The 17781-nt window shown below is 34.9% G+C and overlaps 1 protein-coding gene across 1 annotated transcript in view; it reads right to left on the reverse strand.

Moving 5' to 3' along the window:
* Positions 1-6413: 6413 nt before the first annotated feature.
* The window catches only part of PXDN (peroxidasin), an 83138-nt gene continuing 71770 nt past the window's right edge, over positions 6414-17781 (reverse strand). Inside the window, exons 20-23 of the mRNA XM_050972515.1 lie at positions 13605-13725; positions 10979-11111; positions 9920-10033; positions 6414-9364 (exon numbers count right to left, since the gene is read on the reverse strand). Coding sequence (XP_050828472.1) covers positions 9242-9364; positions 9920-10033; positions 10979-11111; positions 13605-13725 — 491 coding nt within the window. The 3' untranslated portion in view covers positions 6414-9241. The remainder of the gene's footprint in view (positions 9365-9919; positions 10034-10978; positions 11112-13604; positions 13726-17781) is intronic.

A 17781-nucleotide genomic window follows, 5' to 3' on the forward strand; every position in this document is an offset into this window, starting at 1 on the left:
ATGAAAATATACTGTTCAGTGCTGTCATACTGAACTGTAGTAAGATGACATTACTGAAACTGATCTCCTGATCTTGTATCTTAGACACCAAATTCCTTCTCCTTCTTAACGCACAGAATCCAGAGTTACAGGAGTATTATTTGGTTTTCTGGGTGGAAATCCTGGCCCAACAAGTCTTTCCCAGGACTGACCATGAAGTGTCAATGACATCACCACACTGACTTAGCAGAGAGAAGATTCCAGAAGATTCTGTCTTATCTCTTGTTAATTTTTATGAGATTTCAATGTTAATGTTTTAATGTTAATTTAAAGATTTTTATGGGCTTTCAGAATGACAAAAAGGCCACCTGTTTGGTTGAAGATAGAAAGACAAAACAGAAAAATAATGGTCCACTTAGGGAAGCAGTTTCTACAAGACTTTTCCAAGATCATACCTTATTAAGAGCTTAAATTGTAAGTGCTTAAATTTTCTAAATTGTAAGTACTTAAATTTTCTATAATCCTATAGGAAAATGAAGACTATGATTTTTAAAACAGCTGAAATGAGCTCACAGTCACTGCCACCAGCTTTCTTCAGACCAAACTTAGTACTAGTATCTTGGCTGCTTTGCAAGAACCTGTGAAAATGAAGCTATAACCTTTTCTGTGAAAGTCTGGGATTAACTTTCTAGTTTATACTTAGTAATAAGCAGTCGACGACTCAAGATGTGGTTTACAAAATAAAGGTGTAATTGTTGTGGCATTTCCATTTTCTTCTTTTCTATCCCTTTTATATTTATTATTAAAAGTAGTTATTAATTTCAAAAATACCATGTAAGTAACTTTTCTATACATAAATATTCTTATAGTCCAAATAATAAATATTATGGATTTTAAGGTAGACATAGTTAAATACTGCTAATGCAAATGCTTCTGCAAGACAGGTAAGATGTTTTGCAGAGTGTCTAGTGGAGAAACAAAATCGTAACCAGTAGTTCAGTGCAGAACAGAGACACACTTCTCCTTTCTAACCACCTGTGAACAAGTGATGCCACAAAGCCCACCAGGCTGGTTCTTGCACTTTGTCTCAACAGAGGCACTGAGGCTTGAATGAACTCAGGTCTTCATCTGTGTCTGGGTAATTTTCCACAGCTGTGGTGGTGTTGAGGCGCTAGGAAGTTCTCACATCTGCCAACCTTGCAAGCCAAGGCATTTTATTTTCCAGTGGTGCAAATCCAGCACTAAAATATGCAAAATTCCTGACCACAGCTATAGCTTCATGTAGCCCAAACTCTTTAAACTTCTAATATAAACAGTTTCCCCAGCCATATTTTTCTGCTCTTTCATAAGTGTGGGCTATTCTTGTTTTAATCTAATTTAAATTAGAGATAGAACTAAGGGCTACAACACAGGAAAATGAAAGGGAGAGACAAGATTACCACTAGGAAAACACAATCTACACTGTGTGTTACTACACAGTGTAAATCCTGACTTTCTATCAAAGCCTCCCTCTAAGCTCTTGTACCTTTAAATAGTGCATCAAGAGTGAAGCATACAGCAGCAGATATTGGGGGGGGAAGCCAGAGACCATCACCAGCTTTTTTTATTTGTGAACATCTTCTCACCTGAGAAGGGAAGCCGCAGCTCAGCCTTCATTTGTTTTTCCTTTGCTTTCTTATTCTCTCAAGTGGTCAGTCATACTTGGCTAATTATTGCTACAAAGAATCTCCAAGATGGATTCACTGTAACTGCATCAGAACATCTATGCCAGATTACATAACTTGAAACCTTAAGCGAACCACTTTCTATCAAAGAAAATTTTAAAAATTACTGATAAATCTGTCTGACTTTCTAGACTGTTTATCTAGAAAGACTGTTTATCTAGAAAGTAACATTTAACTATGTTACTCTAACTATGTTATTAGAGTAACATAGTTAAATGCAAAATCATTCATGGGGGAATAAAGAATGTGACTCCTACTAAAAAAATTCAGGCCTATAATAGCTAAAAGCAGCTCTAAGATCTGGCTGAACCTGAATTCTTGGTATCATTTACTGAAGAAGAGTCATCTTACACTGCAAATAGCACCCATCTAAGCCTTGTAGGTTTGAAATTGACACAAAAAGAAGGCTGATCTAATTTAAAACTGAAACTATGGGTTAGGATGAGCAGTTCAGTAGTGGAATACGAAACTATTGCAGACTGAATTTTTTTGGGAGAGTAATCCTTACTACACTTTAAATTATGGTCATGTGGAAGTAACATTTTAAAATTTTCTGCCAAGACTGGAAGCCTTTTAAAGACACTATTCAAACACAAGATAGTGCTTTAATGTGAAAAACTCTGGACAAATTGAGTTTAGTAGAGAAAGCTACAGTGACTTCTCAGGGCTTTAAAAAGTCTCTTGGTCTATAGCAATAGGTAGGAGTTATGCCCCTTTTTATCACTCCCAGTGTGCAAAATCCTTGAACTCAAAAAATTAAGATGACATTTTCTGATATATATCTGCAGATCAAATAAAAAATACTAGCTGCTTGTGAAATAGGATTTGGGGTAACAATAGCATTCCACCAAAAAAAAAAAAAAAAAAAAAAAAAGATAGGATGAAGGTTTTAAAATCTACATTAATGTTCGCCTGTAGCAGAAACAAGCTGTCCTTTTCTGACTGCAAGGCACCTACTGTTTGTTATTGCCTGAATTGATTGCTGATAAAAAAGAAATCCCAAATAATCCCACAAAAACATTTAAATACTCTCAGTATAAGAGAACAGCCCAGCAACATCCAAGGCTGAATGCAATCATGCCAAGGCATTTCAGATTGAAGAAAACATTTATTCCACTTCTACAATGTCTCCAGTTTGCTGCATTCCATTCAAGAAAGCTACTTCCACAAAGTCTAATTTAAAAAAAAAATCCTTTTCTCTGACAGCATTTGAGTTTTTAAATAAAACTGTAGGTTGCAAAATAACTGATTCTTACCCAGAGATAATCATTGGTTAAAACAGCTTGAGGATTCCTTCAGCAAATGGAATACCTCTCTATGTATGAAAGTTGTCACACTTACTTCTCAGGTGTAGCAAGATGGCTTTCTACAAAAAGAGTGACCTAGGGAAGAGCAAGCCCTCAGCTTGATGTCTCCTAGCAGAGTTCCATGGAAATGCGAAATCTGTGTTATTGAAATCCATAACTAACAGTGCCAAATCTGTCACCCAAGCCCAGGAAAAGAACAGGAACTGCCTTATGTCCCTCTGGGAAATGTTTTTAACTGAATTACTCTGAAACTTTCTCTGAAGCATGTCATTCAGGCCTCTCTTGTCTTTGTTCACCAGCCAGGACCTGCCATTCTGGGTCAGGCTGATGATATGCCCTAATAAACACCCTGACCTTCACTCCTGAGTTGACATTTAAGTCCTCAAGCTGTGAAAGCAGGTAGCACAGAAAAAAAAATAAATCTTCACTGCAAGAGAGGCAATGCACAGAGTCTAGGTAGGGGACTGAAATCCTGCCTTACTACCACTGGCAGCTGGTTCAATAAATGGTGAAATTGCTTCCCATTGCCTCTGGACTCTCTATTGCAGCCTAGCTGCTTTGGTAAAATTAACCTATGTGCTCCTAAATTCCTAATGAATTTTTGGATTTGCCTGAAAAATTTCAGAGGCCTTGAATAGTATCTTATTTCCTTTTCTCTGGACAATTCCTGACTACTCCCCCCCCCCCAAACACCTTTTTCATGATTATCTCTACAAAAAGAGACATGAAGCATTTGATATTTCAGTCCTTGGAATGCCTGCACTAGAGATTAACCACTTACAGCATCTCATAATAATATAAGGAAATAATGAGATTTGTTTTGGCAACTCAGCAACAGTACATGACATGTGGGAATGTAAAGTTCTATCACTGAGGGAGGCATCAAAAAACCATGAACATCATGAACATCTTTACCAAATGCAACAATGAAGTTAGTTCCCTTATTGCAGGAATTGCTGTTCTGTCTGTTCCATTTCTGAATCTAAACAGATATTCAATTCATAGCTTTTCAGCCAAACACAGCTAGCCAGATCTTCTTGTAACTTAGACATATCTGATCTGTACTCTGCTCCACCTGTTAGCAGGCTGTAATGCTTAAGCCCCATGAAAGGACCATTCATAACACTGCCAGCTGGACAGCAAATTCATTGGGCCCAAAAGAAAAGGAGAAGTCGTGCTGGAGGTGCAGAGGTTTCCTTGCCATGTCACAGCAGGCTAAGTGAGAAAGAAAAGGAAAGTAATGGAACGATGTCATGAAAGGCAGGACTCAAGGAAATGGCCTGAATCTGTTGGCCTCAGCGAGGTTTAGGTTGGGTGTCAGGAAAAGGTTCCTCACCCAGAGGGTGTTTGGGCACTGGAACAAGCTCCCCAGGGAAGTGATCACAGCGCCAGAGCTCAAGAAGCATTTGGACAGTGCTCTCGGGCACATGGTGTGAATGTTGGAAATGCAGGGCCAGGAGCTGGGCTCAGGGATCCTTGTGGGTGCCTTCCAACTCAGCTGATTCTGTGGTTCTCTGAACCAGGCAGCCAGAACAATTGCAAAACAACAGTCTGGCATTCTTAAAAGGTCTGCTTTAAAATATGCTGTTAAATGACAACACTGCTTTTTCATGACTCAGAACAATCTCCTGACATCATAATCCAAAGCTGGTCAGGACTGTATTACTATTGAACAATTTATTAGGCATTAAGTAATTTTTTGGTTCACATTAGTTTTAAGGATAATGCTTCATTCTGCTGGGAGTATGACAAACTTCCAGCATGAATGAGATATGTGCAAATGCTCATATTAGTATTTTTTTTTACACAGTTTATTCACATATTGGATCCCATTTTTTCTTATACAAAACAGAAATTAGTCTAGTGAATTCTGAAATATATTTTACTGAACCCCATGTTGTTGATGGGAGACCATTAGAGGACATTACACAGTCTTTTCTTCTACTGGTAATTTTACAATTTTATTACATTGTGTGTGCATAACTTAAACTATTTTAACAATACAACAAGAGAATCATGCAGATGTTTTGAGAAAATTAGTCAAATATATGAGCTTTTAATACCTGAATCTAGTTTTCAAACTAAAACCACGGAACAGTCCAACATGTCTAATGATCTCTCTGCAAAGATTATTGATTTGGTACACACTATAGGCAAAAAGCATGAAGCTAGTTGAGGATTTGAAAGAAAATATGAGGAGAAATACTTTAGATCATATAATGATATAGGCTACAGCAGCAAAATCTTATTTTACAAAACAAAGTTAATGACAATGGGAGGTCATTCCCTCTAAAGACGCCTTTAATCATACTGCAGCCAAATGATTCTTAGCTGTAATCAACTTAAAAAAAACCAAAGTAAAAAAAAAATTACTTGATTTATTTCAAATGTAACCGAGTCTTCCTCAAAATAAATCAGTATCGGTGCAAGGGTTTTATTTTAAATGTCTACACTTTGTGGTTTGTTAGCAAACTTCTAGGCAATTAACACTGAGTGTGGGTGAGCAGCAGTATATTTCAGCATATTTGTGTGCTGGAAAACACACAAATGACCTATTGCAGTTTTGCTTTTCTAGATTTGCCTTATGAAAAACTATAAACCAGATAAACTGTAGTGAAGTGCAATTAATTGCAACCTGAACACCATTCTTAACCCTGTCTCTTGGAGTCCTCCCTTAACTTCTCCTATACCGACATAACGGTAACTTACAATTATATTAATTTCAGTGATATTGTATCACAAAGTTCTTCAAAGGAATTTCAAGTAAATCTGGCAAAAGAACTGACCTAGTGTCCTGGAGATCCTAACACCTCACCAAAGGATGAGAGTAACTCATCATGTGTCCAGCAGTAATTCACGTCCCAGGATAAAAAGAATAAGTGAGGTAAAGAAGATCTCTGGCACAGAAGACTCATTTTGAGCTGAGATTGCATGAACCTGAATATCCATTGGTGAAATGATGTGAAAAAAGAATGAATGTAGAATCAAGTCCTAGGGAAGGCAAGTCATGACTGGATCTATTTGAAGACATGAGGAATTGTAAGAACAGGCTTAAATTTGCAGGTGTTTGTATTTAACTGTTATGACATTCCCATTAAAAAAAAAGTTCAGCACTAAGGTCTAAAAAATGCATTTTGCTAAGAAATAAGTGTATTTTTAAATATTCTTTCTGAGCCTGTGGTATCTTTTTTCAATCATCTAGTTGAAAACAGTGAAGAGACATTTTAATTCTATGTGTGGTAATATTAAATAAACTACTGAATCTGCATGACTCATTAGTCCATTCCCTACTTCTCAGAAACAGTCTTGATTATCCTGCTCAAGATAAGTAATATGAATCTTATCAAAGGCTACACATTGGAACTTCAGCAAATCATCTAAACAATACATATACAAGAAGAAATCTTGAAATTTACTTGGAAATGTGGCCCATTTTATTTTAACTGTAAAGCATTCATTATACAGTGCAAACAGTTCTTTGGTAAATTTACTGATTAAAATAACAACAAAAACAACTTTGTTTCAGGTAACATTAAAAAAAGAAAATAAATATGTAAAATTTGCATCATTTTACAGCAATATTCTCACAGTGGATACTGAGCAAATGGTCAGCTAGCCATTGGCCACTGTTTCAGAAATGTTAAAGTCAAGGCTGATTCTAAAGACACTGCAATAAAACTGAACTAGTACAATCCATGGCTGATTACATTTTACAATGTGGATAAAGACCTGGTTTTCCTTGTTTATAAACAGATGGATGGTGGAAAATAACTCAATATTAGACTTGTTACATTTGTTTAAGCATATCCAGACTCCTAAGCCCATTTTATATACCATATGAATAAACAGTGAACAATGAAGAAAACCTCCCACTTTGGAGGCTGGAGAAAAGGAACAATCAGATAAAAGGTACTATTTTATAATGTATAAAATGGAAACTCTCTTCTCCTATAAGCAGAAATCTTGAGAAAATTTATTTTATATAAAATTGAAAAGAAAGAATGCAAGTAGTAACCAGCTGGATGTATTACTGCCTTATTTAACTGTTTGGGCAGTTAAACTGGATTTGGTTTAGCTCTGCAACCCTTCCTCTTTGAGGAATTTCTGCTATAGATCAATGAGAGCTCCATCTGAGCTGGAATTACAGGACGAGACATGTGGTTTGGACTCTCAAGAAAAGTCAACAAAACAGAGAGTATCAAAGGAATACAGGAATGACAATCTTTAGGAACCATGTGATACTCAAACATGCTCGCCACACAATTTCTAGAAGTATTAACAAAGAATATTATATAAATCAAAACATTGCATATAAAATCAATTAAAATATTCTTAAAAATATAAATTGCAATTCCATGTGTACCACACACCTTTAACACAGCACTCACATGTACATATTGGTTCTACCATAGTATGAAACAAAGTTTTTGTAGTATGCTTTAAAGTTACACCAAAGTTTGAATGTGTGTCATGGTAATAGTTTATCAAATTAGAAATTATTAATGTTAGTAATCAGAGAAATTATGTGCCAAAATATGATAGTGGATTTCATATTGCTGTGCTAGGTTAGTTATTAGACAGGTATTTGTTCTACCATGCAATAATTAAGTACTCAGTCTGTTTGCATAATCTGAAATACTTAACACATGAAGGTTTAATTTTGTGCAGATTTCTTTGATAACCCAGTCACTGTCCCTTGAATTTCAACACTTAAACTCAGAAGTCAGAAGTCAGTGAACCATGTAACCAGTTCTGGTTCTAGCGAGTCTTGGCTTTGGACTAAAGGACAGGGCAATAACCTCTAACAAATTAAGTATTCAGGGAAATAATCAATTCTGATTAAACAGAATAAAAACTGTAAAATGAGGTATGATAGTTGTCCTTCACTCAATCTAATTCCTGGTCAAAAACACACAGTTTGCATCCTATAAATTACACAACTTTGAAATGCATAGACATTTACTCTATAATGTTAAACATTGAAATGGGAGATGAAGTCCATTGATGGACCATTTTTAACAGGAATGAGAAAAATATTGAGGTAAATATATATATTCATTAGACGAAACTGGGAAAAAAACCAAACACCTTGTCAGAAAAAGTAGTCAATCCACAATTAATCATGTTGCTTGATTTTGATTTTTCCTTTTTTCAACAGTGCCACAATATAATCAGGAACATATGTCTATTGACAACATGCACAATGAATCAGTAGGAATCTTTGTATATAAGTGGCATGTGACATCTTTTCACATTTTCAAAACAGGGCCATACAATTACATGAGCTGATCTGAGACAAAGAGAAGCATGCTTTCAAACTGACCTGGATGGTTATGTTACAAAATTTAAAATAAATGAAACAAAAAAACCAAAAAATGTCATCAAGCAATTATAAATGTTTTGACAAAAAGGATTCTGCTAATTTTTAAGATCAAATGCTACTCTGTCATGCAGGTTTCCCTAGAATGAGGAACACTGTCAAATATATCTATAATATACATTCAGTTGCTTTTGCTTTCTTCCAATTACAGTTATTTAGATATCCTTACTAATTCTAGCTTTTATTGCTTTGAAAATTTGGTTATTTTTGCTCCTTAAATCAAGGAAAGGATGCTGAAAGGTGTCAAGTAGCTTTCTCTGTTTCCTTGCTGGTCCAGGCCCAGCAGTGATAGTGTGATTTAACAGAATTTCCATGCATTGATTTTGCAGAAACTGGCCTGGATATGGCATTGCTCAGGCACAGTGACCTCGTGTTTTCCTTTTCCTGGCGTTTTACTAAATAACAGCAAAAAGTTAAGTATCAAGACAGACTGGTACTAGAAAGGGACACTAAACTTTTAACATTACTAAGTAAAGATAGGAAACTTAGATTAGAGTTTCTTAGAAACTTAAATTTAGAGTAAATCCTAAACCCAGTCATTTTGGGTACCTAAAACTACCCGACAGTGTTCTTTTAAAGTAGCACCAGTTTGAGTTTGTCTAACCTGAGAAGTATAACACACAATTAACTTTGACCTGTTTGCTATTTTCCCTTTTGTTAATTTTTGCATTGTGATTTACCTTCATGGGCAGAAAATAAAATGATACAATATGTTATACCGTTACAGCACCATTAGAATATTGTAAATCTTGATTTCTTGCTGTTGTTAGGACTGCAGTTACCTGTTTTTGCCATCAGCAGGCACTGATATGATTTGAGGGGTATGCACCCTAAATTTTTAAAAAGCAGACTTATGGCTTCTTTTTATTGGTATTTTGTTGTGAGCAGACTGGACAGCAGTCTCCTTCACCCTTCACAGGTGCTGCACAGTCAGCGGGCGGGCACGATTCCACAAAACAGGTAATCTGACCACCCTGTGCCAGGAGAAAAATGACAGAGCAAAAACATGCTTAGCTACATGTTCCAAGCAGGAAATACATTTTTCATGTTATTGCAGAAAATATTCTCATTCATTCTCTGTAAGAACCTGACTAATATGGTAACTCCACAGAGTCTGTTTCAGTATAAACTTTGACTGGGGTACCAAGGACTAACATATTTTTCTACTACTTTTTCAAAAATTTCTCTCTGATAGAAGAAAATTACAAACCAGCAATAAGTTCAGATGAGCTTTTATTGATTTTCATGCTTTTGGCTGGATTTTTTCAAAAGTGTTTCACTTTGCAGTTAAATTTACCCATATAACTATACATACATGAAAATAGAAGTATAATAGATAACATTTGGATTGAAAAACAATGTCCAGGGCAGGAATATCTGAATAATATAATTTTCTGCAAAAAACCAACCTGGGAACCATAAAAAAAATTTGCAAGTATTACCCAGAAATTAGCAGGCATGAAACCAGAACTGCTGTTTTAGAATAAAAATTGTCATTTCTACCACTAAATTAATTTCCACATACTTACTTTGCATTCACACACAGTACAAGGGTCCCTTTTCCAGGTTTCATTGCTGGAATATGATTTACCCTCTTCATCAGTGCAATCAGAATTACTGAGGCGTGATTCAAGTTTTTTTATCTGAAAATATTTTAAAAAGTTAGCAAGTGAATCAAAAAAGGTTTTTGTTTGTGTAAAGTATTCTGGTTTTTCTCTTATAATACATGCTATATAATCCTTGTTATACTTGGGTTTTTCTTCTCACTACTTAGTTTTTATAATGCTAAAAGACTAGAAACAGTTAAAACATATAAAAATAGTCTTTCAAAAGAAAGCTAACAGAAAATACATCTTTCCTACCACTGAAATACTCAGCTAGAGCATGTAAAGAGAAAAAAAACTTCATGTTTCGTCTACAGAAAGACAAATTTTAACTGTCAAATATGTTTTGGAAAGGAAGTGAATTTTAAATTTTTTTTAAAGCACCTTAATTAAAAATGTTTACTTGAATTTTTAACTAACTTTAAAGTACCTTAATTAAAAATGTTTACTTGAATTTTTAATTAACTTCGGTATGGTGTACATTTTAAAAATGGGATTCCTCTATGACTGAATAGTGTTTACTTGCAAACATTGTAAAGTCTTCTCTAAGTGATCTAGATCTTAACTCTGTTTACAGCTGTAGTCTGGCAATTACTTCTTATGAAGTCTGCATTTTAATCATTGCTTTACACAAATTGTACACATTTCAAAGGGCAAAAAAGATTTTATTAACACTAAAACCAAATTTTTGGAAGATTAATTCTGTGTTTCTGTGTTTAGTATACAATGGTTACACAAGGCTTCAGGTTCAAAAGTCAAGAGGGTCCAGCTGTAGAATATTTCAGTATGATTTCAAAAGAACACAGAAATAAAGAATACCACACCATCTTCTGTGTTGGCTTTTGTTTGAAATACTACGTGTTGGTATTGTCTGCAGGGGATGTCTAAATATTAAAAAATGTAAGACAGATGTTAGGAAAACATTATTAATTAAATCTACAATCAGACATGACAGACTACAATAAGTTCATTATAGCACCTTACCTGATTTCTGAGGCTTGAAATAGTTTTTTGCATTTCCAAAACAAATTCTTTGAAGTCATTCACTGCAGGTACATTTCTATTTTCATTAGATGTGGATGTTGCATTACGAAAATATTTACTCTGTTTCACAGAACTGCAACAAATAAGTGCAAAGTCAGGATATTCATCTAAATCCTTTCTATTTGGCTAGATATTTTAGGACACTTAACAAAAATGTAAAAGAGCATGCAACAAATGTAGGAATATGAACCACAACAGCTGGTGCTGAAAACAGACTCAGGACAGGTGAGCTCCAGATTACTGTCAATATCACTACCAACAGGGAATTTCTTATACTTAGAAAAATTATGTATTTCATGCAGGGGTACACACAAAGTTGTCACCAGTGACACTATACAGCATCACCTTAAATTCACCCCTGAGCCTCCAATATGAAAGCAGGCTAAAGTAAAAGAGTTTTAAAAAGTGTTCCCTCCAATATGAAATTCACATTTCACATCCTGAACCATAGATTCTTCCTCTAGAGGCTTGTTAGCAAAACATGCATTTTAAGAAATACGACTTTAAAAAGGAGAAAGTTGCATTTCATAAATAAATGAGAAGTACTTCTAGGTATGAACATATTTTTAACTAACATTTGACATCAATACTGCTTATAGTACACAAAATCTTAAGTCTTTTTTCTGTAGTATTTTTCAGCTGATATCTCATAACAAATATACAACACTAGATTGTGTTAATCAATTCAGTCTGTTGATGAGAAAGAGTAACAAAAAGAACTGTCTGTAACTAACAATATACTATCTGGTACCACTTGAACAAACAGGCATTCAAAAGTATGGATAAAACTATTTTAAAGTCACTTATTATATTAAGATCCTTGAATCCATTTACTTTTTTAAAGATTCTTGAATCCATTAATAATTACAGGCATTACTATTTGGTTTACATGTCATCTCCAGTGCTAAGGTATACCCAAAGAATGAACTGGCAAAGAAATTCTCATCTATCAGGGCTCAAGATTTATAATCTTTCTGCATAAATTAAAACAGCACTTCCTGGCAGGGGTTCAAGCTACTTAGTTTCCCATACTTTTTAATCTAAATTAGAGAAAAAGAACTCTAAACAACATAACATGCCAAAGTTCAAGTAAACCAGCTGCTATTGTATAACAAAATATTTAATCTTCCCCACCTGTTCAAGTTATTGAAAATGAGAAGCTAAAAAAAGGAGGAAAGAACCCTTCTCACCACAAATGAAATTTAAATACCACACTGAGTATGAGAACTCGTGGGAATGTTCAGTGACTGAGGTTGCTTTAGTTTTATTTATGCTACAAATGAAGTATTGTAAATCTACTGTTTGTAGTCCTAATTAGCAGTTGGAGTGAAACACAGTCAAACAAGCTGGTACTTGGATGTAAGGTTTATTTTTTCTTACTTTCATTTTGACTTAATTTAACCCCTACTACAACTTTAGAATTATGGGACTAGGCATCCTTAAAAAGTGAATTGCTCTTTTGTAAATTTTTCTAGCAGTTCACTTGCAAAGATGGACAAAACATCCTTCTTCAAGGATTATTTCAAAGGAACCTACATTTTCATATTATCTATAGACCAGCTTATCCATAGCTGCTATCTTCTCTTTTCTAAAATCCTAAACACCTAAAGGATCTTTTATTTCAGGACAGATTCCTCTCAATTAAGTGGAACATAATCATGGTATTCCTTCAAGTACTACTACACCTCCAGAGTATTTGAAATTACTGAAATTAATTTACCTCTTTATGTATCTGTCTAGATGCTTTCCTTGCCAGAGTGGGTAGACTCTGCTTGATCATCATCATCATCATCATCATCATCATCATCATCATCATCACTCAAATAGGAAGTTTTATTTGTTAAAAGAATGCTGAATAGAAAGAACTGTAATTCAGGTGTCCCAAACTTGTTCATCATGAAGGATCTTCACAAGAAATGGTCTGAGCAGAACTCATTTCAAGTCACTAATTCCCATGAAAGGGCAGGGACCCTGTGTAGCTGATAATTTGTGACTGAAACTGTGATTTACTTCCTTGCTATATTTTGAGGATTAGGGAGTTATAAACAATATTATTTGCACTGCTTTTCTCCATTCCTGCTTGAAGTTTTTGGTACCAGAAGCAATCCTTATCATTATCACAAATTTTTATGCAACTGAAATCAACACTTGGTATCCTCCTATTTCTACAGGTATTTCTTGGTGTCCTCCTATTTCTAGAAGCTCCCAATAGGAAATGAAATAATTTAGATTAATTTAGTTACAGCAGGCAATGTGGGAATGTGGCATTTCAAATCTCCAAATTACGCTTCATTAGTGATTTTTTTTTCATGAAAACTGCAGGAAGAACAAAAGGACTATACTTATACTACTCACAAAGAGTTTTACACAAATTTGAGCTTGAAAAAAAAGCTTATTGTTAGTAGATATGCAGAAGTGTCAGAATAAAATACATCAATCCTAAACTTGAGACAGCAGGAACTGGAAAAAAAGTGGCTCCCAAAGAAATCGTTCCATTTCATTCCATTTTGAAAACAAAAGGGTTTTTATAATTATTAAAAAAAAAAAAAAAAAAAAGAAGTCTCACCTTACTGATTTAGACATCTTCATTTTCTTCAGGGGCTTGTCCTCCTGAAAGCTGTAGTCAAGAGAACGTCTTCCCCGAAAGTGATAGGAAAATGCATTAAACTGTCCTCTGGTTCTACAGTCTGGAAACAGACCAGAAATTACACATAAACTACAGCATATTTCAGCAATTACTGTATGAATATGGTTTGGCAGTGTTTTCTGAATTGGTAAAGGCAAGTCATACATTCAGTCTGATCCCTCTGGAACTGGTAGATGGCAGATGAATAAATCTCAGTGATAGAATATTTAAGCTAGTTAGATGCAGAGAATGTGAACCTTGATTATCCACAGACTGGCTTTTTAGCGTGAAAAACATGAGTAATACAATTTTAACAAACCCATATAGTACTACTTTAACTATTCTTCTCACTTCTGAAATTTTCACTCTCTTGGCTTTTAATTATTTTCTGGGCAAATAGGGCAGCTACATAGGAAGAAAAACAATGACATAAAAACCACTCTGTGGGTACCTCATCTATCCCAGCAATTATAGAGAATTTTCAATTTAATTCCAAATTTGCAGACGTGATTTATAAGTTGAAGAATCTTATTTCCAAATCTGGGGAATCTGAATGTATCACCAGACTCTAAAACTCCTTCCATCACAGAGCAAAAATCTCAAGCCTGAAAATGAGCTATGACAGAAATCTTCTCCTAAGATCCAAAGTGAAGTCTTGGCAGGATGAAGAATGTCTTTCTTCCAGTTCACTGTATTTAGCCTTTCAAACACAGTAAGTATTTGGAAAGAGTCCCATTTAAGAAAGAAAAGGAAAACAAAATAAAACTGCAACAGTGCTTGATAGAGAAGACAATGAGAAAAAAGAAGTTTTCTCATTTCTGTTCACAGAAGCTTTAAAGCCAAAAGTAATAATGGGCCAAGCTGAGGCAGGAACAAACTACATGATCAACTGCTAGAAGCAGAATCTGCTAAAACCGAAGGAAAAGCCTAAATACAGGATGCCATAGGCATTTCTCAGCTAAGTCTGGTATTAGCAGAATTAGCCATGAAAGCAACTGAAGATGGGAAGGAGTCATCTTCCGTAATGTTTCTCTTAATTTGCACCAAAACAAATTAAATCAGAAACTCAGTGATATTTATAAAGTATTTTTCTGGAATTTAGATTGAATATCTGAAGTATTAACACAAATTACTGCAAAGGTTCCAAGTCTATAAACACTGCTGAAATGAGCAACTAGAGAAACAAATGGAAGGTTGCTCTGATTACAAAATAATAGATATCTTGGATTACTTTTAATTGTGTTGAACTTTTATGCATATTAAAATATTATAATTTCTTTGTGAGGAAAAACTTAAGTTTTTCTTAATGGCTTAATATAATTTAAGACACAAAAAATAAGATTACTGACCAAAAAATAAAAAAAAATCAGATCAAAACCAATATCTACAGATTATTCTTGAACACAAGTTATCCACAATTCCCCTTCCCTGTGCTTTCCTTGCAGTTTGTCCCATTCTTTAATAAATGCATTACTTTCCTCCTGTAATAGCAGCACCCACCAAAGAACCACATGCTATTTGCTGCCAACATATTGTTCATTCTTCTTGTGTGTTCTGCTGTTTCCCACATAACCTCCTTGCTGTCCACTCAGAAAGTAAACTAGTTCAGATGGGAACAGACCCATGTGTCTGTAAGAGGCTCGGCATGAAGGCATTTTTGAACACCCTTAGACACTTCTAAATTTAGCATGGTGAGAAAAAGGATCATACTGAAGGGTTCCTGAAGAAAGGACTAATTCTGGTCAGAGAAATTTTTTTGACAAAGCAACATGCTGCTTAAAGTTTTCCTGAGTATCACAAAGTCTCTGGTTTCTCTTGGAAGCAATATGTGAAAGGTTTCTGCTATCCTCCTTTGTTTAGTAACTGCTACAGTCATCTTGCATAACACAGATTTTTTTTGGTTTTTCTGTACAATAACACAATGGCCCATTGTTTTTTCATTCTTAGGTTGCTTCTTAGAAACAAAGGTCTGAAATCTTGGGAAGGTTTTATCACCTTAGACTGGTAAATATGAGAACCATATGTTCTGTGACAGCTTTAAGGACACAGATCTGACTTTCTGAGTTTTTTAGAACTCAAATACGTCAACTTGCCAAATTACCAGCTCATGCTGTTGGTTTCTCTTTCAGGTACAATAGGAAGGAATGCCACTGCTGAGAGGTGCAGGACAAAATGCATCAGCTTACAGACACCCTACATCAAGAAATTTCTTCTCTCTTCTTTTTTTTTTTTTTAACTTTTATTCTTAATGAAGAATATCTTAGCAGTAGCAGTAAATAAGAAAAAATAAGTCTGAAATTCTGTGGTTTTTTTTTTTCCCTTGCTTAACTAATATGTCCCCAGATTAGCTATACCCATTCCATTTAATTTCTGCAGAAAAAGTGAATGTTTAAAAGTGACCTAAGAATTCTTTTTCTCTGTGGACAGTTTTTTCTTTCAGAAGGTAGCTAATGTTACATTGCAAGTGTCAAGCTGATCCATTTACAGAATCACACATAGTCACAGAATAATTTATGTTGGAAAAGACCCCTGACACCTTCAGATCCAACCTTTGGCCAAACACCCCCTTGTCAACTAGACCATGGCACTAAATACCCTATCCAGTCATTTCTTGAACATTTCCAGGGATGATGACCCTCCCACCACCTCCCTGGGCAGCCTGTTCCAATGTATAACAACCCTTTCCATAAAAAAATTGGCATTTCTCTTTGTATGTGGAAGCCATGTCCACATCTTTAGAAAATTCTGTTTCCCACAAGGTTTTAAAAATGCAACTATTACATAAATTGGATAATAAAAAAACTGATAGAGAACTATAGTGCAGTCTTAATTCTCTGTGAATCACTCCTCAAAATCTAGGCCATGGACAATTAAACTAACAGTAGATTAAAACAAAACAACTTGAAAGACTGAGGAAATTTGAAGCAAAGCACATATATCTATTTGATACTAGTCTGATTGTCCAAGATTTATTGTAGTTAATTTGGTTGCTTTTACTGTAAGCATTTGTATTAAGAACTTGTAGACATGCCAGCAGCAAAAGGGTGGAGAAACACTAAAAATATCTGATATAAAATGATTTTTTTGAGTAGATGTTTTCACAAAGCAGCTTAAAAATTGCACAACATAAGAAAGTGACCTTTCACACAAAATGAAGCCCTAACTCAAAATAGCTGGTTCTGTTGTTGCCAAAATGGGCCACAACCCTTCACATTGCACACTATATCTTCATTTCTTCTGTTGAACAAGATTTTCTTACAAAAGATAAATTAAACACCACCAAAAATGTAATGTGGTGGTCTGAAATCCAATACTAATGTGCTCAGATCAGAACAGATGTCTTTTGCAAAAAGATTAGTTAAACATCTGAAAAGGAAAATGTATAGAAGGTAGAAGATGAAGTAACAACTCACATTGCCACCTTCCATCTGACTAATATACTGGGAATTTTAAGAATAAAGATATTTCCTGTCATTTATCTCAAAGCTCACAGACTGAGCTTCAAAATCAGTCTACTATTAGAACTAGAAGGTTCAGATGTTGTTGGGAAAGCAAATGTCCAGTTTGGTAATACACAGCTAATGATAAGACTAAAGATATTTAAAAACCTATCATGCTTTCATGATTGAAATAGGTCTTGGATGGTCTTCAGATAGATAAAGGAGAAACATTAGGTTCTTGACACCAAACCAAAGGAAATCCAACCTCTCCAGTGGAAAAATTAAATAGAACTAGTTAGGGGACTTTAAAGATCAAAAACATGCAGCTTTTGGAATACAAATCAGTAAGAAAAAGTAATTTCAGACAGACTGAAAATCCATGGGAATTTTTAAAATAAAGACCCTAAGAACTGTCCTGCCCACTAGACTGTAAAGTCAACAGTGTCTCAGAAAGGCAGGAACAGTCCACAGAAAAGAAGGAAATCCTCCAGCTGCCTAGATTTGTAGAAATCACTGAGACACTCAATTAGGATGCTTTCCTACCCATGTTGATCTTAGAGTAAATGAACACTGACATAAGGCAAGACTTCAGCCTGACTGTCCTCCAGAGACATCTGTTTATTGCCAGCAGTGGAACTTTGACAGATCTGGCAGCTCAGTCAGGAGTTTGAATTTAA

The sequence above is a fragment of the Serinus canaria genome, chromosome 3 (assembly GCF_022539315.1).
Source record: "Serinus canaria isolate serCan28SL12 chromosome 3, serCan2020, whole genome shotgun sequence".
NCBI classification, from domain to species: domain Eukaryota; kingdom Metazoa; phylum Chordata; class Aves; order Passeriformes; family Fringillidae; genus Serinus; species Serinus canaria.